Source organism: Macrosteles quadrilineatus, unplaced genomic scaffold, assembly GCF_028750875.1.
Source record: "Macrosteles quadrilineatus isolate MER2022 unplaced genomic scaffold, UCM_ALF_1.0 Scaffold_8__2_contigs__length_117827958, whole genome shotgun sequence".
Classification (NCBI taxonomy): Eukaryota; Metazoa; Arthropoda; class Insecta; order Hemiptera; family Cicadellidae; genus Macrosteles; species Macrosteles quadrilineatus.
Window position 1 is genome coordinate 76,995,723 of NW_026542601.1, and position 25,553 is coordinate 77,021,275.

General features: G+C 37.7%; 1 protein-coding gene across 2 annotated transcripts; it reads left to right on the forward strand.

Annotated features, from left to right (window-relative positions):
- Positions 1-6,334: 6,334 nt before the first annotated feature.
- On the forward strand, positions 6,335-25,488 carry LOC129000251 (ras-related protein Rab-40C-like). Of its 2 annotated transcripts, none has more exons than XM_054427209.1 (5): positions 6,335-6,716; positions 9,813-10,006; positions 11,368-11,487; positions 14,611-14,713; positions 21,296-25,488. In XM_054427209.1, exons 1-5 carry the CDS (start codon positions 6,542-6,544, stop codon positions 21,511-21,513), a joined length of 810 nt encoding a protein of 269 aa, XP_054283184.1. In that variant the 5' UTR covers positions 6,335-6,541; the 3' UTR covers positions 21,514-25,488. The 2 variants fall into 2 exon arrangements, with proteins under 2 accessions (XP_054283184.1, XP_054283185.1); XM_054427210.1 differs by having other exon boundaries at positions 6,335-6,710.
- Positions 25,489-25,553: the final 65 nt, after the last annotated feature.

Here is a 25,553-nt window from a genome sequence, read left to right on the forward strand (position 1 = left end):
TAAAATGTTTAAATAAAGTATAAATAGATAAATAGACCTATGCTATTTCAAGAATAGTTACAAATTATATTACGTGTTAGCCAACCATAATGAAAATTTTAGATGTAGGTAGGTACTCCTTAAGAATAAATGTGTCATTTAAAAAATTACTTAAGATATGGATGTTTTACATAGGTGTTGAAATTTAAATCAGCCAAGATGTTATCTTTATTATTTGTCGTGAACTTAAAAAGTGTCTAGTTAACAGTAACATGTAAAATCCAGTTCTCCTGTATTTTCCCACTTTAAAACTGTTTTGTAACAGACAACTAGTTGTGCCAATGAATGAATGTATACTGTGTAAACTATTTTGAGCCGCTACTTGAAATAAGCACTCTACATGGTTTCCAGACACATTAAGGATAATTACATTATCGTACAAAAATTGGCTTTCTTATACTGACTTATTTCACCCCACCCCAAAAAAGAAATCTGTAATGTAATGTATGATAACATACGTTGAGTCAAAGTTAATTTTACATTGATGTGAATTCTGTTCAAGAATATGTACAGCTGCATTCCAAACTGTTGAACTTAACAATTAGTTATTTGGTTACTTTGTATTTTACAATCAGTTAAGCTACTACAGTAGGCTATTACATTTTACTTTTCACTGTTCTAAAATCATCCCCCTACTAAATCATATCAATTCAAGACAATCATAATAATTAACTTTGCCTAAACCATAATTCTAATTGTGCAAAACCCATCTTATAACTCTTGTTGTCAGATCAATGATCAATGAATCAATCAATCACTGTGTTAATTTTATTTAGTCTAAACATTCTTCCAAAATAAAGTAGTAGCAAACTTTATAGTTGAACTAGCTGACCCGGCGAACTTCGTATCGCCTAAGTTATAGGTTTCCCCTAAGACAGACCGATGGAAAGAAAGTACCGTTACGTTTAATTTTCAAGATGATCTCGTTCGCATCGCTCAATCACGTCCTGGTTGAAGTTCGTTCGCTACGCTCACTCACCTTTGGGTTGGAGCTCGTTCGCTACGCTCACTCACCTTTAGGTTGGAGCTCGTTCGCTGCGCTCACTTGCCTTCAGGTTAGCTCGTTCGCTACGCTCACTCGCCTCCAGGTTGAGGTTCGTTCGCTACGCTCACTCACCTTTTGGTTGCAAATTAGCTGTTGTCATAAATGTAAAAGAAATAATAGTGCTGCACCCTGTTGGTAATCCTTGTAACTTTAATGCTATTGAACATCATAGAACAGAACCAACTTGTTTAATTGAAACAGCTGTTAAGATTCATTAATTCCATTTCTCATAAGGTTAACATGGGAAACTCCAGAGCCACTGGGGCGGAGCCCTTTTAAGAATTTCGAAACGGGAAATAGTTTACGTCCGATTCGCATACCTGAGTGAAAATTTAAAAACGTACGTTTTCAGGAAAAGCACTTAGCAAATTTTTTTTTCCTTTTTTCAAAACTTTTATTATTCTTTTTATTTCATTAACATTTGAAGTTTCATAAAATGTCCATGGTAACGCAATATCTTTGGTAGTTTTTTTTAAAAGAGCATCTTTAGTGGAGAAACACAAAATCCTGTCACGACCATAGCGGACGTTTAAATGAATATTAAAAATAGTTAATATTATTTTTATAACTATGTTTTGCTATAAACTAATTTACTTTTATGACCATTATACAATAAAAAGGTCACTGAGCTTTTGGTATATTTGGTCTTTCTAGAAAAAAATAAAAAAAACTAAAAAAATAGAAAAAAGCCAATACAATCTTTTTAAGTTTGTATATCTCCGAAAAAACTTACCTGAGACCCGAAAAATCGTTAAGTTTGTATAGAGGTGTGCTTCTTTTGTGTATAAAACATTGAAATATGACGATATTTTAATTTTTGAAATTTTTATGATAGAAATCATAAACGTGATGGTCAGGGACAAGCGGTACGGTCGTGAATTGTCTAGAATAATCCAAATCTTTCTAAACAATCCTTCAATTATACTGTTAGTTATAATAGGACTATGTGTTTTAATTGAACTAAACTGTTCAATTTACAATTATAATAAAGTTATTGTCACGACCAAACACACTATAATCCATAAGGCTGGATTGGTCGTGAAAAAACCCGAGATGGTCGTGAAACTTTGGTCGTGAAATTACGTGTTATTTGGCACTGTTCTGGCGGTAGCCCTGCACCTCATGTTCGAGGATACAAAGTGGACTTCTAGGTTAATCCAGCAATTGAAATATCTTATAAACAAAAATTAACACCATGTCTACTTCGTCGAATGACTACGTACGGTCATGGACACACCAAAATTACAAAAAACACAATCTTTCCTTTACTAATCTTGTAATTCCTCCTTTCAACTCGAAACGACCGGCAATACAATCCTGACGTTCACCCCGAACTAGTCTCTAAAACCAACTGACTCCATCGACGCCAGGCTTGCCACTGTCGTGCTCCAAAGTTGAAAAATTTTCCCAAATGGTCGTGACGCCAAATCGAGGGACAGACTTATTTTGTCATGGTAGTCAGTTTACAATGACAATAAAATTATAATATGCTCCTTTTTTGTAAGTTTAATAACCATTGATGACATAAAAATATGGCTTTATATATTTCGGCATGAATAATTAGTCTAAAAACAGCGTGAAAGTTGGAAAATGTACCCTAGGGACACGTCATGGTCGTGAATTTCGAGACTTTAAAAATATGAAAAAAATACCTAGAACATATTTAAAACCAAATAAATGTGTGTAACATGTTGCCCCCGTCCCAAAAAATATTAAAACACATAATAATAAACTACAAATCCAGTATCTACGAAGTAAAAGGCCAGGGACATGAAAACGTACGTTTTTAAATTTTCACTCACCTACAGAATTTACACACCAAATTTCATAACGATCGGTGTAGTCGTTCCGGAGGAGTTTGCAGACAAACACTGTGACACGAGAATTTTATATATTAGATTATGTAGCCTAACCTTCCAATATTTTTAAAAATATTTACCCTTTTTGTCACATGGCAATTATAATATTGGTGCTTGAAGTCTTCACAGTAACAAGACCTTGAGTCTGAGTTTTGGGCTCTTCCCTTACAAAGACCAAAAAATAATGCAGCTGGTGATGTATTTAACCAAAATAACATAAATATGAACTGCTATATTACTGTGAAATTCAGGTGTTTGTTTCTATGTATAATACTTGAAATTTGAAAAACAGGTTACATCGTATGCTGTGAGTTTCTCAACAACTTATATTTAGATATATCATATTATATTTAACATATCAGACAAATTCCATACGTATGAAATTGATTCATTGAAATCTAATGCAAGGAAGTCTTTTATCAACAATCGAAGTATTGCAAAATTGTATGCGAGTGCGAACAGAACTTACAGACTACACCTGTGCTTTTGAAGAGATTTGGTAATGTGGGTACTGTTATCTCCAGAAGTTAAATTGTTAACAATTGCAATTACTTTCAAACTGTAATTTTTAAAGCATTAGGGATTGTGCTTTTCTGTTCAGGGTGTAAAAGACTAGTATAACATACACATTTTCCACCAAAATTGTTTGAATCGTATTTTGTACAATACTCAGAATTTTCCGTTAGTTTGAAGAACCACCATTAAAAAATATATATATATTTTTTATGGAAGAATTCCTATAGATACTATGGATTCGTAGTACAGTAGGTACCTCACATACCAAATTTCATCAAATTGGACCAACGTTTGAGTCTGTACACATCCAGAGGTAGCGGAATTATACCCACAGAGAAAAACTTGTGTATCAGCGCACGAGGGTAAAATTCCGCACCTGAACTTTTTGGGTCACGGTCACACAACATGAATTGAATAAATTCACGTTGGAATTAAAGCATCATTTCACGGTTTTGAATTTTATCAGAACAAATCAATAAAAAACAGGAGCATGGGTGCCCGCATGATTTCAAACAGGGGGTGCAATATATAGGTCTAATGAAAATCTGGGAGGGTCTGGGGTCTTCCCCGGGAAAATCTCTGAAAATATAGTGTTTTAATACATATTTTTACGCTATTTGATAACCCATAGAACCAACGAAAACAAAATGGTATATTGTGCATCAAGGAGGGTAAGTATTCGTATTTATGCCAACATAAAAACTAATAAGCTATTTAAGTTCTTATGTATAATGTATATGGTTAAATCCACAAGCCTGACAATTAATTAGAAAGTAAAATAAATTTAAAGTTAAGTTTTGTTTAAGTATGAAAGAGTGGTACATCTGTGAGTTAACTACCGGTACTTATTTGATTGAAACATAAATTTAAAACATTTTTTTAGAAATGGCCATTATGAACTTACTTTTATAATTTCTTAAACCTACTTTTGATTAATAAAAGTGATAATAGAACATTATGGTTATTAAATGTATGTGTTATTTTTTAGCCAGGGCGCCCATGAACAGGAGTGTTCGAGCTGGAATTTTACTTCCCTCATAAGTTTAGCTGAAAATGTATAACCCGGAGTTTTATCCCTGGAAATTTATCCCCTGGCCAGCAAACCAACGGCCCGGAATTTTATCCCCCTGGAAATTTACCCCCAGGTGAGCATTGAGCAAAAGCCTTCAACTTGTTCAACAGGTGCGGGTGGCTGATTATATCAAATAATGCCTTGATGAAGTCCAGGTAAGTAAGATACAATCCAGTTGATTTCCATTGGAAAATGCAGATAAGATACGACCAGTAAATACGGTTAGGTTCGTAGTTGTTGATCTTCCTGGCTGGCTTGAAGCTGTTCAGTGATTATATAGTTCTTAATCGCAAAGGCAAGGACATTCTATCGAGGACCAAGCTCTCAAAAACCTTTGCTAGAGCTGGCTGAATGACGATCGGTCTGTAGTTTCTGGCGTCAGACAAATCACCTTTCTTATGAATTGGTACAACGAACCCCTCTTTCATATTTCGAGGAAATGTTCCCACTCGCAAAAATTTGTTGAAATAGAGAGTTATTATTGGAGCCAAAAGGGTTCAGCACAATAATTGAGCAGACTGGCTGGTATCACATCTGGTCCAGCCCCCTTTTTAGGATCAAGATCCTTAAGTTTTTTTCTCAATTTTGAATGCTGAAACAGTTATGCTTGCCAAATTGATTCCCATATTGTATGACTAGTCCGGGACTTCATTCACTGGTTGTCTTTATATGGAAGAAAAAACTCAGCGAACATTTCACAAATATCGAGTGGATTAGTTGCAACTCTGTCGCCTAGATGAAGAATTTCCTGCGTTGAAGGCGATTTTTCTAGATTGCGAATATAGCTCCAAAAGACTGGGGTCACTGTCTAGACTCTCACCGATTCTATTATTGATGTAGTCGGAGTGGCACACTCTTCTTGCTAGCCTTTTGCACTGGCTCTGAATTTATCCAGGTCAGTATAAGATCATGGAACTTCTTGAATTTCGTATGTACTTGTTTCTTTTTTGCTACAAGACATCTTAGCTCCCTCCTAAACAATGGAGGGAAGGATGTCCGTCCCCGTCTTACCGGTCATAATGGACAATTCAAGAAGATAGTTTTTTTTATTGTTGCTAAATTCAATAAACAATTCTTCAATGAAATCAATAGAAACTGTAGGAGGTAAGGCTGTTTTTGAACCCACTTATAAACTTCTTCAAGGTTGCACTTTTTAACATCCATGGTGGAAGGAAAAAACATAGGTGTGCTATTCCCACATATTTTGACGTCACTCGGATTGCAAACAAAAGATCACATGATTGTAACTGTCAAATTAGTATATGTATTTGTTTTGATTTGGTTGTTATTGTTTTTATTATTATAAAAACAATAACAATCAAATCAAAACAAATACATACTAATTTGACAGTTACAATCAGGTGATCTTTTGTTTGCAATCCGAGTGACGTCAGAATATGTGGGAATAGCACACCTATGTTTTTTCCTTCCACCATGTTTAACATCCATGATTTTTTTTTACATGTTTTATATGTACAGTATATCTATACTTCACTGCTTATATTTTAATCAAAACTTAAGGAAGAATTTGTTTAAGGGAGACAATGATTTTCTTGAAAGCGTTAACAAATGTATTAATTCACTGAAATGCAGTAGGTGATATCATTGATTATGCATCACCCAAATGACATGAATAATCTATGATGATACGTGGAATTTAGTAAATAAAAGAACTTTATGACACTATCTGTGCTTGAAAATTCGTAGCAGCTGAAAATCGCTAACCAAACCAGGTGTTCGTTCTAGCAAAGCAAGTCAACAGTCAAAAAAAGTCCACCCAGCAGCCAGCAGGAGGAACCAAAATCAAAATAAAAATGGCTTCCTTTCGTGTGTTTGTCATAGTTTATTGTTAATCAATAAGTTGAACTATTGTGCACTTTTATGTTGTCGAGATGGTGTAGTTTTACCTTTGAGTTATTGTGCCTTCATTATTGCAACATTTGATTGTATTTAATATTATTTTTAATACGTTTATTATGCGTACGAGAAATAAAAGTGTAAGCCTATGTTATGGCAACGGACGAAAGAATGCAACAGACTGTTTCATGTCAACAGAAACAATATGATTACTTGTTGAAATTTTTACTAGTAGGTGACAGTGACGTTGGAAAACAAGAAATATTAAGTGCTGAAGGACTTGAGGACGGTTCCTCCGAATCGCCCTTTTGTAGCGGGAGTGGTAGGTGTTAGTATCCTTTTCTCATTTGACGTCTCAGGCTACCCTAACTGTTGTAGTAGTTATAGCCTATGTTAAGTTAGTTATGATAAGTTTTTATAATAGGCCTAAGTTTATGTACTTTCAAGCTAAGTTACTCCCTTTTTAATACTTTAATACCTCCCTACTTAACTTAGAAATGGCGACCATACAAATGTAACAAGTATTTTAAGTATTTAGTACTATTATTGGGAGTATTTAAGTAGGTAATACTTAGGTCTAGGTCTACAAGCCAAAATTGGAATTTAAGCCTAACGTCTTAAAGGAATGTGCTTAGCTAGGCTAGTTGTAAGGCCTAGGCCTACCTAACTTGTTCACTGTGTTGAGAGATCCTTAGGTCTTGTATCGTACCTAGCCCGTAGTGTGGGATCCTTAATTTGGCTTTTCCCTTTAAGTTAGCCTATTTTCTTACAACACGGTTTCTTCCCTCGAGCACGGACTTGTAGTCCATTCGAGGGAATACTATTCTTACAATGATTATGTATGTATTCCTGTAAAGTAACTTACCTATTTCATGTTCTTAAATAAAGTGATTTTTGATTAAGAAAAAAACGATATTCCATCGTAGGTAGGCCTAGGCCTACAGTTATTGTAAACAAATTAAACTTGTACCGTTGGTAGGGGCCTATACAGAATGCATAGACTTATTTATTGATGAAACAACTATGTAGTAAAGATTAAATGAACCAGATAGGCTATATACTTAGATCTTGTAACACACTGAAATAAGTTAATACACTTTTTCTTTATTACGATATGAGACCTGTGGATCTCGTATCAAATATAGTTACCGAATTCCAAACGCCACATGAGACTACTGCAGGTGATTAGTACCTAAACTTAACAACTTGTCGAATGCGTGAATGAAAGGAAACCCAAGAATGAATGGAAGAACACAGAGAAAGAATAATGATGTTTTTTTAAAGTTGTTATCTTTATGAGTTGGGATCTAATGTTTTATAGATTTACAAAATAATTGTTTTCAACTACGGGAACATCAATTTATAATTATCGACGTGCTTCTCTTCTGAAACAGCCCTACCGGATGCGTAGTAGGCCCTATAGGTCATGATCTCATATAGGCTATCAAGATTGCGCAATTTTGTATTTTAATGTTTAAATGGTATGCAAATCATGGCATTAATTTGAATTTAAATGAATAACTTATTTCTTCTGGTCCCTAGTATTTCATATCAAATCAATATCAAATAATTGTGGTTTCAAATGATGTTTTTGATGATTAAAAGTTTTTAAGCGTGGAAACTGACAATCAAATGTCAAACCGGGCAAGGAATTCCCAAAAAACAGCTTTGTATCATTGTCCTGTGATTGGAATCCCCCTTGCGAGCCTTTTCGAGAAGTGGTGCAAGTCTAAATATAGCTTCAAGGTCGCACCCACCTCTTCCCCCACTCCGCGCTCATTTCTAGGTCATTGCCAACCCCAAAATTATAACGTAGGCCCTACTTTCATTTGTATTTTATTATGCTGAAATCAGCCATAAGGAAACACATTGGTACTTTCCTGTTAAAGGGAACATTCATTATTATCGATGAATTTTTTCTTGATATATCGATATTAACAAATTGAAACATATCAGCTGACAACTACGATAAATATTGTTCAGTATCAACAAACAATTATGAAATGAAACTGTTTAAAAAAAAATAACCTAATATAACTAACCAAACTTGCTGTGTAACATTTAAAATTTCCGTGTTTAACTTGCCTTTTCTGTTATCAAAAGGAATTTTTAAATAGTACAGCAAGTTTGGTTGGTTATGTTAGGTTAGCTAAGAACAGTTTCATTTCATAATCCATATAATAGACTATTTTAGCCTAAACAAGATCAGTTGTCAATTTGTAATGGATCGGAAAACAAAAGTATCGATACATCGAAAAAAAAATCATCGATAATAATGAATGTTCCCTTTAACAGGAAAGTACCAACGCATTATTATGAAAAGTGATAATAGAAAGATAAAATATCTAGGTATTTCATTATTGTTACTATTATTAGGTAGCCTACCGTTATTCGTAAATAGAAAACACATACTTCATTTTTTTTTTTTGAAAAGAGTTAATGCAAATAAATAATTAACTAAACAACAGCTGTAATGTTACGATCTGTTGGTCTTATAGGCTAGCTGTGCGATACAAAATCTCAGGGTCTCGTACAGTTACGTCATATTTAATTCCTGGGCTGGCTGAAGGTTGTCAACATTGTACTAGTTCACATAAACAAACACAGAGTGCTCTCTCTCTCTCTCCTTTCTTTGTGAGGTTATGATGTGCAAACGATTACTGAGCAACGTAATTTCGGGGTCTCGTATCGCGTCTGGGCAACCATAGCGGTCGAGACCTATACATCTCGTAACGCAGCAAACGTGTTAAGCGAATTCAAAATAGGCTAGCACACTGAACTTAAATCAGTTTTCTGATAGGAAATGGGCATAATCTGGGATAAGTAAAATTAATTTCAAATTGTGTAAGCTGAGGCCTACTATGCTATGCAGTGGTTAATAAGTTGGTCTTATCTTTAAATCACATTCAATCTTATCCTTCATCGTGGGTGTAAACTCTGTTTACTTAAGGAATTTAGTTAGGCCTATTAAAATCATACTGGTACCTAACCTAATCCTGGAAAAATTTACACATCTGTGATGTAGCGTAAGTTAACTGAAAAGTTACTTCATTTTGATATCCGACTCCATATTATTAGGATTTTAAACATTGCATAAAAATATAGATTCGATGGTACTGTAAGCATACTTTGCCTACCAAAATCCAAAATTCTAGGCCTAACATAATATGGATTGAATTTAACAATTGATTTAACTAACTTTTTAAAAAGTAATTACAGATTCGGATATCAAAGTTTTGCCCTTCACTCATATACTAACAGATTGTGAGTTCAACAGATCAATGATGAACCGGTGCTTAAATTGTTTCTCCTGGCTATTATTTGAACAAGTTAGACTTTAATGGAGTTGACTATTGCTGATTTAACTTAGCCTTAGTCCAATTCAGCATCCTAAACTGAAGTTAATCTGTTCACGTTTAAACAGCTTACAAGACTACAACGATCCTACTTGACGGCAAGCGAGTGAAGCTGCAGTTATGGGACACGTCGGGCCAAGGTCGGTTCTGTACGATCATACGGTCGTACTCTCGCGGCGCTCAGGGCATCCTCCTGGTCTACGACATCACCAACAAATGGTCCTTCGACGGACTGGACCGCTGGCTCAAGGAGGTGGAGAATGTGAGTTGACATATGGCTTTGAATCAATTAGTTTCCGATGACCATTTTTATCCAAGAAGAGATTTAGCTCCCCCAACAATCTGCCCCCACTTCCTCAGATCCTGTGTCTACTTTTCATTTAAACTCTTAGCGAATTTCCCATAGGAATTAAGCTATCTGATTTTTAGTATTAACATTAGTTTTTGGCCTCATTTTGGATGAAAGAAACCCAAACATTTGCAGATTAGACCCACTTTTCCTTCAAGCTATATTGGTTTTATGATATGTTCATCCCCTCACCCTCTTTGTTAGGCTTACTGTAGGCCTACAGTCTATGTCAGACATCTAGATTTTGCTTCAGCAATCACATCAGGTGCTTGAAACAAATCTTTTAATTCCTTATTATGCTTGATTCTCTATTCTGTTTTGGTCCCAAGATTTTCCAAAGTACTTTTTTTTTAAATGCTAGCAGCTTTTTCTCAGCACCTTTGTCTAGATTCCTGAGTTTCTAATAATGGTCTCATATGTGTAATACTTATGTGACTCATATCACAATAATCACAACCTCATTACTAACTCATTTTTTTAGTCAATTGCTCTTTTAAACTACTGAACCAGAAATTTAATATATTTAATTTGTCATGGGCCTACTCATTTCCTTTTGATTTTGACTAACAGGAAAATAATAACATATCTGTATCTAGGCCTATTTCATTTCTCTCATAGGCCTATCTAAATTGTCTGAATAGTTTGACAGCTAGATACAGATTAAAACAAGTTATTTTTTATGGAGTGGTCTAATAGAACATTGATGCCAAAATAATCTGTTTCATATAGGCCTAAGTATACAATGCATATAAAGGGTTTTATGATATTTTGAGATCCAAATTATAATATATCCTACTTATTTTCATCAATATAATAATTTGTAAGCCTTTGTAAGGATTTTGAGGTGGATAAGTTTTAACAACAGATTTTCCGAATTGATGAAAATAGATAAAAATGCTCAAAAACACATAAATGTTTTGGACAAAAACACGTAAATGTTTTGGACAAAAACACGTAAATGTTTTGGACAAAAACACGTAAATGTTTTGGAGGTAGCTACAATCTTTTTCTTTAGTAGTAAAGCTACTAGCACAGAAAATTCAATTTGTTCATTTACAGTGTATTTTCTTCATTGCAATTTTTCTTTGTAAAGTAAGCTGCTGTTAAACCTATCTGCCTCAAAATCCTGATCTAAAGAAAAAAAAAGTTAAATAGCCTTCTTAATTTGAATTTTATTTTTGGCCTGCATTCACTTGAGGATATTGATATTGAATCCAATCACATTCAATCCAAATTTATAATGTTATATAATAACCAATGATTGAATGTTGCAGCATGCTCCTGGGGTTCCCAAGGTTCTGGTCGGCAACCGTCTGCATCTTGCGTTCAAGAGGCAAGTATGCACACGGGACGCAGAAACATATGCATCTCGCAACGGCATGGCTTTCTTCGAGGTGAGTTTGACAGAGGCAGACATTTCACTTTGATAGTTTTACTTAAATTTTAAATGGTATGCAAAAACTATTTAAATGGCTGTAATTTATGTTTTTGTACAAAATGTTAACATACAGCAATTGGTTTAATTACCTGCTTCTGTGCCCAATCCAAATTGTTGCTAGGTTTGCAACTAGTTTCAATCTCTACATCCATCCGGTTGTGTCACTCAATTCCCCGTTCCCGTTGTTACTGTCATAATCGTTTTAATGTGTAGTTTTAATGTTTGTCTTCATGTGTCTGTCTACAAGTTGAATGTGTCACTGATCAACGACCTTCTGGTGAAGCGGTTATGGCACCTTCAAAGCCTTAGGGGATGAGAAGTTGAAACTAGTTGTGGCACTACCAACTTACATTACCTACACATAAGCAGATGTTCAAACCTATTTAATGTAATCTGGAGGTTAACATAAAAAATGTTATCCTATAATCTGCTTTAAATTAAGTTAGTGTTAATTTCAAACAGTTCGACATATTTCTTGTTCAAAGGGGCTTTATGTTTCTGGTACTATCAAAAACATTATTTCAAATCTCCATAAGATTTGCTCAAGTGGGCTTAATCATGACGTATTTAATTATCTAAGATTTCTGCTAACACAGGGAACATTTCTTCCATCTAACTTTAAGGAATTTGTTCTTATAATATAATGGCACGATGAATTGACCTCAGGTTCGTCAATTAGGAAAACAACTAATCTAGGTTAGGTAACTTTTTTGCTGTCTAAACGATCCTTAGGTACAAGTACTATTATGGCGACTACAGCTGTTGTGTGCTTGTAGAACAGTAGAACATCTTAAGCTTAAGAATGTCTTACTAATAATCCCTAGAGATGCGGCAATGTTGGAAGGTAAGTTGCGACTGGGTAGGGGTCAACGATGCCGACACACGACAGTCGTGAATTACCTTTCATCGGAACCGCGTTTCGTATTCATTCAGTGTCAAAATTTACGAACTCCTCATGAGGGATTATTAGTAAGATATTCTTGACCTGAACATGTGCTATTTTTCTACAAGCACGAAACAGCTGTAGTCGTCATAGTACTACTAGTACCTAAGGATCGTTTAGACAGCAAACAAGTAACCTAAACCTATTTTAGAACATTAAAGGATTTGAATATAGCTAAATATGCAGTCTAGGGAAGACTATTTTATAATTTTTTTGGAAACAATCCATAAAAACCATTGAGCCTAATACTAATTGCCCTTTCTACTAATTACAAAATACCCTTTTTTGTAGACAAACCATAGCTTATTTTAAGGCCAACTATCACAGTTATCCATCATTTCAGCATCTGGATTGCTTATACAGTCCAACCTCAGTATAACGAATCTGAAGGGACCGAACTGAATATTTGTTATATCAAGGATTTCGTTAAAACGAGGTTCGTTATGTAGAGGTTAGGTTTGCAGGAATTTCACTAAGTCGAGGTTCAGAACCAGCGTCGGTCAATATAGGTCGGGATTTGACCTCATTAAAATACAATTAAAGTAGCATAGGCTACAATACTTTATAGTACAGTGTTTACATTGTACAGTAGAACCTAAATTATCCGGCATAATAAAGAGGAGGGATCTTGAATATTGCGCAATCATGACAATGGCATTGACCTTGGTACAGGTTAAAAGCTGTAAGTTCAAAATCACAGCTTGTTCTAACCCTCCTAAAACCTAGCCAAACACTGTATTGCGTAGTCATAAACCATGTAAAGAACAAAACAAAACAGTAGAAAGTTTTGTAAGCTACTGCTCGCGATAGGCCGGTAGGCTACTTACTGTACAGTACTGATTTATCACAACAGAGGAATGTCAATAATAATTATTAACTATAGCATTGGTGTTGCTAGTTGAAACAAATCGTATTGAAAACAATAAATTATTAGATAAGTCATTATAAAAGTGTATAATCATAGCCAACTTAAGGATAATAAAAACACTCGTAAAAGGAATGTTAAAATAACGATGTTGCTATTCTTTCTCTTTGGTTTTGTTTTTATATTCTTTCTTAGGTTTCTCTTTATCCAAAAATTGTACAATTCACCATAGTTATCCCATATCGCCCAATCACAGCTTACTAAACATTACGTCGTCATCAGTCCTCAGTGAATGAAATCAGTTCTCAGTTGCAACATAGCGCGCGCAGCGACAGCAGACAAAGATGTAAAACGGAGCAGACGAATGTTAGCGCAAGCGATGACGTGACCTTTCCATTTAATTTGATAAAGAAACAGATTTTCCCAAAACAATAATTGGGTGGGGGATTTGTAATATCGAGGGAAAGACATAGACAATTCGTTATGTAGAGGTTAAATTCGCAATGTAGAGGTTCTGACAATGATAAATTTGTTATATTGAGGTGTCTTATTTTAGCCAAAATCACGAAAAATTTGTTAAATCAAGGTCGTTGTTATGGTTTGTTCGTTATGTAGAGGTAAAATATACATTGTGTCTTATGGAGAGTTCTAGGGGATTAAAACAAGGAATTTGTTATATCGAGGTTCGTTATATCAAGGTTAGACTGTATAATCAAATAAATAATGTAAACTCTTACCTTAGCAATCCTTATTATGGTTGTCCGATATTAATTTCAAACCCGTAGGTCCATCTTCAGTCGGAAGTTAAGGTAGACCAAATGTTTATTATAAAATCCACCCGATGGGCTTCGTAGAAATGTAGACATTTAACACGAACACGATACACATTACAATTGACATAAATAATGTATGGAGTTTAGGGATAAAAACCATGGTTTTATAAAACGGAACATTTTATAGAATGAACGTGTTCCCTGACTGAACTGAGGTTATCCCACTGTTTTATAAAACCATGGTTTTTATCCCTAAACTCCATACATTATTTATGTCAATTGTAATGTGTATCGTGTTCATGTTAAATGTCTACATTTCTACGAAGCCCATCGGGTGGATTTTATAATAAACATTTGGTCTACCTAAACTTCCGACTGAAGATGGACCTACGGGTTTGAAATTAATATCGGACAACCATAATAAGGATTGCTAAGGTAAGAGTTTACATTATTTATTTTATCACAGTTAGTTTGTTGTGATGATTCACCGTTTTGCAGGTCAGCCCATTGTGCGACTTCAACATTAGGGAGAGCTTCAGTGAGTTGTCCAGAAGGGCCTTGCAACGCAACGGTATGGAGAGGCTTTGGCGGTCTAACAAAGGTATGACTTATCACATACTGTGTTGATCCAATTCAATCAACATTAAATAAATTATTATAATAATTCTTGCTTCGTACTGTAAGCATTTGCGACGAAATTTTCTGCACTGGGAAAATAAATATTAAAAGTGCAGTCGTCGCCGTTTGCCGGGGATAGCTCAGCCTACAATGGCTGGGTAAAGTTCCAGGGTCTGCGATAAGGTCAGGGAAACCACTAGGCCAATAGCCGGGTCTAACCGGTATAGGACTGGCTCATACACGGGCACTGTGAACAAGTCAAAAACAAGTCACCACAACAAACGTGCAATAATCACCACCAGGCCTACGCCGATTCTCCACACTCCTAGGGGGTCGTTGCTGACTACGCAACTCGGGCTTCGTCCTAACTATCCAATAGTTAAGCCCAGAGTGCCTAAAACACGGTGAGTTACACGACGACTTGCCAATAAAAACCACAACGCGTGTTATCACCAGGCGGGGTCTACTAGGCCACTATAATCCAATACACAACTCTAATGCCCAAGCTAAGAATCAAACAGTTCACTCAATAATCGTACCACATAATAATATACAAGTACACTATAGGTAGATTGACTACACCGCTAGTAGCTGGTCTCAATAAATACCAAGCTAAACAAGCAAAACTAAATGGCAATTGCACTATTAAAATTATTGAGCAACTTAGTAGCAGATGAATAAATATTAACTACGTTCCAAACACTAGATAAATATATTATCTGATAGCCGGTACTCCGCTATCCAAGCTACCAAGATAACGTGTTGGACTACCATTAAATTAAAATAATCGAATGAATATACAATAACAACCCTACTACTGTTACTGCTACTACCAACTTTATGTTACTTAGCTGGGCTTCTGTTAATAGGCTAATAATATTAGCTACTAGCCTACTGGCCACGTGTTTCCAACTACGCACGCTAAATCGTGCAACCTAGGTTTGTCGGGCCTCAGAGTTATTAGTAATATAACTAACTCTTGGTACAACGCAAAATAATAACTACTACAGTCAATAAATTATATTATTTGCGCTCTAGCACCTGCCCAGAACCGTCAGGAATATACTTTAATATTATTCCTGACTAATAAATAAATCCTAACTATCGTCAGGCTTTGACTAGCACGGTTACAACTCTAACCCTCGCAAATAAATCAGATATTAATATTATCAAACTAATAATATCAAGTCGTCCACTCACCTCAAGTGGGTCACTGACTTACTACCCAACTTGACACCAACCCGCCTTGAGCACCAATATCACACCGATGTCACCAAAGCACTACTCGTCTCACTCGACAATCACGAACCAGCTGTTCACTGCACGGGATCCACGACTAGAATGTCCGTTCTCGGCTGTCCAGTAGTCCCAGGATACCCAAGCTTATCCGAACTGATAAGCCGGGTCAAAGAGCGCTAGCCAGGTTCGCCGCCGCCGCTTGCTTATGCCAGCAATAGGTGCGCGGCCAAATAGCAAATAATTACCCCCCTAGGAAAAATAACTCGTTACATCCCCCACTTACATCGGGATGAAAAAAAAGAAAACGGCCAAAAAGAAAAAAAAATCTTTGAACTCCGGCCAAAATAAAATACTCCAACCCCTAACCCAATGGTGAACCCTACACCACAGGTCTCGAACTTTAAAACAAAGAAAAACTCTTCTACTCGCCACTACCAGCCAACACGTTGCTGAATGATTTGGCATCAGGGACCAGACGGAGATTTCCATCGCAAGGGCCTTCGGGGTCTTCGTCACCAATTTTGACACTGTCCATGCGGCCACCTTGCCCTTGGCCAGAACAGTAATCACCCACGCCCATTCTTACTACCTCTGTCCCACATGTCACCAATCCGAGGTCTCGGATGACATCCATACCCAGAATCATGTCTATGGTGAGGGTGGGGACGTACAAGGCATCTCCTACCCACCGTCTTCTCGCAGCTTCTCCTGCCAATCGGAATGAATACTCGGCTCTAGACCGTGACCCATCTGCCATCCTTAGAGGAGCGGGTTTCTTGTAAGGCTCTATCCCCTGGCGTTGAAGATGTTCAGCGACTCCTCGCCCAACCAAGTTGACGACGGACCCAGTGTCCAGTAACGCCACAAAAACGCTGCCCATCAGCACAACTTCAACGAAGGGCCTAGAGTCCAAAGTTAGCCGGTCCTCGTCTACTCCACCAACCAGGCTGTTCAGTTTTCCGAGCCACTCGGACCACTCTTCTGAGGTCGTTCGTTTTCGGTGGCCGTGCCCAGTTGACCTCCTGATGTCTGAGCTGGCCTGCCGTTTCCCGCACGACATCCACACTGGTTCACAGTAAGACCGGGTTTCCCACACCCAAAACAGGAGACGGTCCTCGGCTTGCCACAGCCTCTAGCAAAGTGACCAATCTCCTGGCACCTAAAACAACGCACATCCTTTGCACCATCTGCAACTTCCCTAGTCATTACGGGCCTTTGTTCATGGACCCGGTTAGAGTCAAAATCTACTCTCTGCCCAACCGACTTTGCCTCAAGGGATGGTCTCTGAAAATTATGTCTTTCGACCGCGGCCGTTTCAAAACACTTCCCAGCCTTCTTCTTGGGAACATAGGCGGTTTCCAAAACCAGCGCTACGTTTGGTGAAGGAGGAGGTCGGAAGGCGGCCTTCTCTCGCAGATAGGCCTCATAGTCTTCAGCCAACTCCACCATCTCGGCCAGGTTGCTGAAGTCACGCCGGCGTACCATCAGTTTGTATTCCGGACGCATGTTGCTGTAGATTAAGTCTAATCTACCATGCTCCGACAACGTACCGCTACGCCTAAGCAAGGTACTTATGGCAACAACGTAGTCCCGGAAGTGCTCGCCTTCACCCTGTGTCCTTTTCCGGATCTCCTCATCCAAGTTCCTCCAATATCCTGGTGGGAAGAACTGGATTTCAAACTGACGCCGGAAAGCTTCAAAGGAATACAGGAGCTCCTTGCAATTCCTGTACCATAGAAGCGCTGAGCCTTGCAACAGCTCCGGCAGCGCTCTGAGCAGGTCCTCTGATGTTATAGAGTACGAGACCATCAGCTCTTCAAGGCGCTCCAGGAACGACACAGGGTCTCGTCGGCCATCAAACCTTAAACCCCACTTCCGTACCGTGTTGCATACTTTGGAGCAATCCTTTGGCTCCACCCTGCTGGCCTCATTTGAGAGCATATCCGAGCCTCGAGGCAGCTCCAAGCTAGAAGGACGGACTGGTCTCTCAGAACTATCATTGGGCCGCTGCCATCCCTCGGGTCTACTAGGTAACCCAAAGGTAGGCATTGGAGCAGCCACAACAGGGGACGTAGGGTTGGCGGGTCTTTCGAACCCATAGCCGACCTCATTACTCGGCGAGCCTCTCGCCTGTCGCACCACCGATGCCAGATGTTCTCTAAGAGTCCGGGTATCAGTCTCCAAAGACAACCCAAGGATCTCTTTAACCGCCTCTAACTCCCTGCTAAGTTGGTTAGATTCCGTATTACCCAGTACCTGAGGTACGGTTCTCTGGGGGTCAGGAAGCTCCACAGTTGTAGTAGCGGGCGGTAAATATGTCGGTGCAGCAGCCCCAGCTGTACACAGCCTATCATCGCTGTACCGACGGGCATTCCGCTGCTTCCAAAACGACGAGAATCTCTGCCGTAATTCTGCAGCAGTCCCAGTGGTCACCAAACCATACTGGTCCATCGTCTTCATGAGCTCCCCTTTCGAGAGGTCATATATCCAACCCACGCGACCGTCCCGGGGCTGCGACCCCAAGGACATAGTCGCTGGCGCAGAATAGGTCAGAGACGTTGTCACCGTCGTACCCACGACCGACGAAATAGTCGGCCAAACAGGCGAAGACGCAGGCCACAATGACGACGTCGTCATCACCGACAGTTCGGAGCTAACCCCAGAACTAGTCGTAGCAATAGCAGACGTAATAGGCGTACCGCCCAGCACAGACGTCGTACTCGTAGTGACAACCATATTTAAAACTCAAATACCACGACTAATCCGCAAAAATAAGAGCGAAACCGATTAAAATCTATTTAACACCGTACTATTAAATCAAACCAATTATAGGTGTGAAAGTCAAACCACAAATGCACAGTAAGGGTTCTCACTCAAATAATATTCAATGATAAAGCTCAATTAATTAGCAAAATAATAAATCAAACCAATTATGGGTGTGAAAGTCAAACCACAAATACACAATAAGGGTTCTCACTCAAATAATATTCAATGATAAAGCTCAATTAATTAGCAAAATTTAAATTACTAACTAATATCTATGTATACAACCACTAAATAAATTAGGGTTCACAACACACCACGCTGTAACAGAAAACAGGTTAGGCCTACCCAACCGACTATAAAATCACAGCAGGTCTGCCTAAAACTCTGCTCAACAGCTCAGGTCCGCAGCCAATCTGCACAAGTCCGCAGCAAATCTGCACAAATAAAATTATTTTGTTCGGGCGCCGTTAATATGTCAGCAACTCAGCACCTCTGCCAACCTCAGTCCCTGTTCGCAGGCGCCATCTTGCGATGATAATTTCTGCACTGGAAAAAAAAAATATTAAAAGTGCAGCAGTCGCAACCGTTTGCCGGGGATAGCTCAGCCTACAATGGCTGGGTAAAGTTCCAGGGTCTGCGATAAGGTCAGGGAAACCACTAGGCCAATAGCCGGGTCTAACCGGTATAGGACTGGCTCATACACGGGCACTGTGAACAAGTCAAAAACAAGTCACCACAACAAACGTGCAATAATCACCACCAGGCCTACGCCGATTCTCCACACTCCTAGGGGGTCGTTGCTGACTACGCAACTCGGGCTTCGTCCTAACTATCCAATAGTTAAGCCCAGAGTGCCTAAAACACGGTGAGTTACACGACGACTTGCCAATAAAAACCACAACGCGTGTTATCACCAGGCGGGGTCTACTAGGCCACTATAATCCAATACACAACTCTAATGCCCAAGCTAAGAATCAAACAGTTCACTCAATAATCGTACCACATAATAATATACAAGTACACTATAGGTAGAGTGACTACACCGCTAGTAGCTGGTCTCAATAAATACCAAGCTAAACAAGCAAAACTAAATGGCAATTGCACTATTAAAATTATTGAGCAACTTAGTAGCAGATGAATAAATATTAACTACGTTCCAAACACTAGATAAATATATTATCTGATAGCCGGTACTCCGCTATCCAAGCTACCAAGATAACGTGTTGGACTACCATTAAATTAAAATAATCGAATGAATATACAATAACAACCCTACTACTGTTACTGCTACTACCAACTTTATGTTACTTAGCTGGGCTTCTGTTAATAGGCTAATAATATTAGCTACTAGCCTACTGGCCACGTGTTTCCAACTACGCACGCTAAATCGTGCAACCTAGGTTTGTCGGGCCTCAGAGTTATTAGTAATATAACTAACTCTTGGTACAACGCAAAATAATAACTACTACAGTCAATAAATTATATTATTTGCGCTCTAGCACCTGCCCAGAACCGTCAGGAATATACTTTAATATTATTCCTGACTAATAAATAAATCCTAACTATCGTCAGGCTTTGACTAGCACGGTTACAACTCTAACCCTCGCAAATAAATCAGATATTAATATTATCAAACTAATAATATCAAGTCGTCCACTCACCTCAAGTGGGTCACTGACTTACTACCCAACTTGACACCAACCCGCCTTGAGCACCAATATCACACCGATGTCACCAAAGCACTACTCGTCTCACTCGACAATCACGAACCAGCTGTTCACTGCACGGGATCCACGACTAGAATGTCCGTTCTCGGCTGTCCAGTAGTCCCAGGATACCCAAGCTTATCCGAACTGATAAGCCGGGTCAAAGAGCGCTAGCCAGGTTCGCCGCCGCCGCTTGCTTATGTCAGCAATAGGTGCGCGGCCAAATAGCAAATAATTACCCCCCTAGGAAAAATAACTCGTTACACATTCACGTTAGGAAGAATTAAACATGGGTTGTTTGGGTCGATAAAGGTTGTTATAAGGTTGATAACAAAATGTGTGCCTGTAGAGTGGCTTCCATCCGTACAAGGTCAGTTGGTGGACTGTAATGGCAAAGAAGTATTTCTTCTGTAGGCCTTCATTTCTTATTTGAGAGGTGGAAAGTCTATGAAGGATTACCTAGGGTATCGGTATGTAGTTGTTTTAAGGAAAGGCTCTAGGCCAGGATTTTGATTAGTAGAGTAAAGAGATAGCACCTATCTTACTTTAAAAGAAGTACTGGTACAGGTAAACTATAGAGAACACATAAAACACACCCACACACACAACATTTATTTTGTTCCCGGACATTTTTAAGTGTAGACAAAGAGATTTCACAAAATTGTTGCTGTCATGGCTATTAAGAGTGAAAAAAAAAATTTAAAACGAGTGCAAGACTATATAAGCCTGGTTTGCCTTACAGAAGGCAATGGAATTCCTTTTATTCTTAGGACACTAGAAGTGAGTTGAACAATTATTCAAATTGTTAACGAGTAGCCAATTGTTGAAGAGTTACAATTAAACGTCTGTTACAGTGGTGAGTCTGCAGGAGTTGTGTTGCCGCAGTATTGTTGCACGCACCACGGTCTACGGCATAGACCAGCTCCCCCTCCCCACGACTATCAAGAATCACCTGCGGTCGTACGCGCTGACATCATTCACTACGATGCCGCCACGGTGCCGAGGAGACAAGCGACCACAACCCCCCACCCCTCCACACCCCACCCCGCGCCACTCTTGCTCTGTGTCGTGATACCCGCACCAGTGATGCCAACTGTGTAGGTTAAAATGTTTTTATACGAGATTTTCGCATTTAGATATCTGTAAAGAGTCTTCATCACTGCTCTGTTGTACTATTAGTTGGTGCTGAAAAGTACCCTCATCAGTCAAATGGTTTTTTTTTTTAGCAACAAGGAGTTGGATACAACAATAAGTTTTTTGGAGAAAAAATCACTTGGCTAGGAATTAAGGAAGAAGGAATGGATGCACAACCTGAGAAAAGAGTTCCATGTGTCTAGTTCAAAGCACACAAAAAAATTTACAACACAATAAACTTTATTTTTGTACCTACATAAGATAGAAGTCTATACATTAGAAGGATAACAAATAGTTAAATGATTTTACACTTTTGAGTTTACCAACAATTTCAACCAGTCAACCAGTTTTCTAAAGAAATTAGATAATAATTTACTGTGTAAGAAATCTGGGAGTCAGTACTTTGGTGACCTATTTTACAGGTAAAAAATACCCCCGCCTCAGCACACCTGTAGACTAAGAGAATTTCATTTACCTGATTTGATTTTCACTTAAATCTATTTAAGTGACATTAGGTTTAATGGGTACCTAGGTTTGCTGCTACAGGGAGGGTAAAAAAGGGCGTTTTTTTTAAATATTAATAGCTTAGTATAAATTAAATTTGCCAAGTTTGATCAAAATATATCCATAAACAAGCAAACTAAAACAGTTTACTTATTCTCAGTTGACTGACTGGACCTATAGATTGCCCCCTCCCATCAATCAATCCATAGGTGAACTACAGGCTGGAAATGTCCAGTCTACTTTGGCCTGTTCATGCATTAGAGCACAACAAATATGTTAAGGTTGTTTGTAGTAGTAGATTTTTTTTGCCTACTAAAATTCTCTTCAACATTTTCAAGATTAAAAAGTGTTTTCTCAACATTATTGTTGAAAAATTAAGTTTTCAATAGTCTCGTTCTAGTAGAGTTTATTGTTATAATTTCCTTGTAATAGAAGGTTTATTTTATGATTTGTTAAATGAAAATGAAACAGTGAACAGTGCTTAAGTCGATCAGAGTTGTGATGGAGACTCTTAACTAATATAGTTACATTGTGAAACTTAAGCATATTGTCAGAACTAGTTTTAACCCTAGAACTGGCAACCATGTATCACAAATATGTTTTACCGTAACTATGTAAATGTGACTAGACCCAGCTGTCCTTAATCATCGGGCTTTCAATAAATGTCCTGACTAATGAAACAGCTGGTCTTAGTCAGTAACAAAGCTACACAAGGCATCACACTCCATTCTACACTCATCCTTCACTCATATTTAGGTTAAAATATACACATAGGTGGCATCCCCATCTCAAATGAATATGAACATATTCAGTTAAAATCTTGCTACAAAATAGGTTCATTCGTGCAAGAGCTGATGAAATAAAACTGACATAGCTAATTGCAAACCTTTAGCAAGATAATTTTTTTTTTTCAATATTTATGTTCTATTGGCAGTTTGACCTACTTTTTGACCTACTTTACCAATGTGGCCACCCAAACCTGAGGTTTACGGTCACACCAAGAGCTTTTCAAAACCTGTCTTCATTTTTCATCCCCTCTAACTAATGTCACTTTTCCAATATTTTATCATTTAGGCCTATTTTAGTTAAAAAAATAAAGCAAAATAAGCCAACTGCTATGTTGTTCTGTAAACTAAAACAATTATTTCTCAAAACAAAGGAAACTACATGTTAACAAGCATTTCTTGGGGGTAGGCTCTATCATAGACAAAAGAATTGAATTTAGACCAACAGCAGTGCTGCGGTTAGCATATATTCTGACGTCCACCGCTAGGAGTTTCGGCGCACACCGTTGCAGTGTCAAGTGCTAGTGAGCGTTACCATGCCAAGTTGGTAGTTGGAGCCAAGATTGCCAACTTCTGGAGAATTCCCCAGAATCCGGGGGGTAGGAGTTTGTTCCGTTATTTATTTGTGTTAAAAAATTTCCAGGGATAAAAAATGGGCTTTTTTGTTAAAATTACGGGATTTGAGAATTTTGTACTTCACCCATATTGAAAAGTGGGTCTGATACGTTGGTAGCCTTTTGTTTGCAAGGGTAGTAGTGCTGGTAGCAGACAGTGAGTAGACTAGGGCAGCAAATCAACGAACACTGAGCATGCAAGCGGCACATCGTGGAACCTTCCTTTGGCAGTCTAAATTTATTTACGGCTATATTCTAAAGCTTAGTAGCTGAATTGTAGTCATGAATTATGGATATCTATAGGCATGACCAGTGGATGCAATACTCCCTGGTGTGAATGAACGTTCACATTAGTGAGTACTACTACTATCCGCAGTACTATCCTGATAATTAGAGCAATTTGTAAATTACTTGGCAAAAATGAGGTTCGGATTTCAATATAAACTGTAGGCCCCTTAGTTTAGTTGCCTTTGGCTGTATGGGCTATTAATTAACAGTTAGGAACATGTCAGCCTTAGTCACCAACAAGACTACAATATCGCACCACTCATCCTACATTCATCAACATTCATAATTGCTTTAAAATACCTAGGCCTACCTTTGTACGGTCGCCATATCAGTCAAGAGTATTAAAGAATAACTACGATTTTGCAAATGAAAACATTAGACATTCTAGATACAGACCATAACACAGATACCTTCTTTACCGTTAAATTAATTGTTTTGGCCGTCGTGCTGAAGGAAAGCAGTTTTGCAAAACAGTTCTAGGGTTTTAACTTGTCATTGCTAATATAGGTTGAACATATTTAAGACTATATATAACATTTAAGGAGAACAAACACTAAAGTCAAGGCCATAACGCTGGTGTGTACATAATCCAGGGACCTAGTCCTACTTCAACCTTTTCTATGTAATTTTTTTATTCTTCCTACCAGTTAAAACTAATAAATGAAACAGGAGAACAGTACTTCACACCTTAAGTTGATATACAGTATGTATTTAACCTTATAAAAGTTAAACATTAAAATTGCCAACCTTTTTTATTTGGTATATGAAGAACGATTTATTTGGATTTCCGAAGTTGAAGGAATTATCTGACAACTAGCTTCTCCCACAGGTTTTGCATCAGCTTTTACTTACACATTTTACTGATTGATAAAACTGTAAAGAATCTATGATACTTTCGAACATACTTGTTTCTTGGTGATAATAGTACAAATTAATGGGAAAGTTGAAAGCATTTTTTGTGCTGACAACTTAAGAATACAGATTTCAAATCAGTTATTACAATTACTTAACACTCTTAACAGTGATATTTAGCTTTTGTTCAGGTTGTAGATAAACAAATTGTTATTGTTTAGCACAAACAGTTTTCTCGTGAATTTTTAAAACCCATTAACTTATTTAGTATTTTAACCAGCACAAAATGTGAGACTTCTGAAACTCGTCACAAAGTTTGGCATTGTAAATACGTTTGTAAACGTTTGTGTTGTTTTCTTGAGTTTATGTCCTGTCATGTCCTTAGTTTCTTACTCTATTGTACATTTTTTATATTTGTTGTAGTTTCGATTGTACATTTTTACATTTAGATTGTATTAGATTTGTATTTATTGTGTGGGAAAGTATTGAAGTGTTTCAAGATGTTGAAAGTTTGCAATACAATTCTTTTACAAATGACTGGCTCAAAAGGTATTTTGAAAATGAAATCTCCCACAACATTTAAACATCTTGAGAAACTTCAGAGTGCCTTGTAAGGACTTTCTTCACTTAGGGACAGAAAAATGGCTCAAGCTTAATAATATCTAGTCACTGGTAAAGGTTAAATTACCTCAATGTTTATTGTTGATTGAGGAAGAGCATCGTCAGCCTAGAAAGTCCTTTACAATTGCAGAATGATAGGTTGTCTTATGATTGATGTCTAATCCATCCAAAAGGGCCGAATTGGTTGAATCTGTCCATTCGTCATATTTTAGCATTGTAATATCAAATAAAATTGTTGTAATTACGTAATGGTGAGTTCATTTTTGTAACCCTTAAAGTTTAAAAAAGATCCTCAAAGCTTGTTAAACTTTATA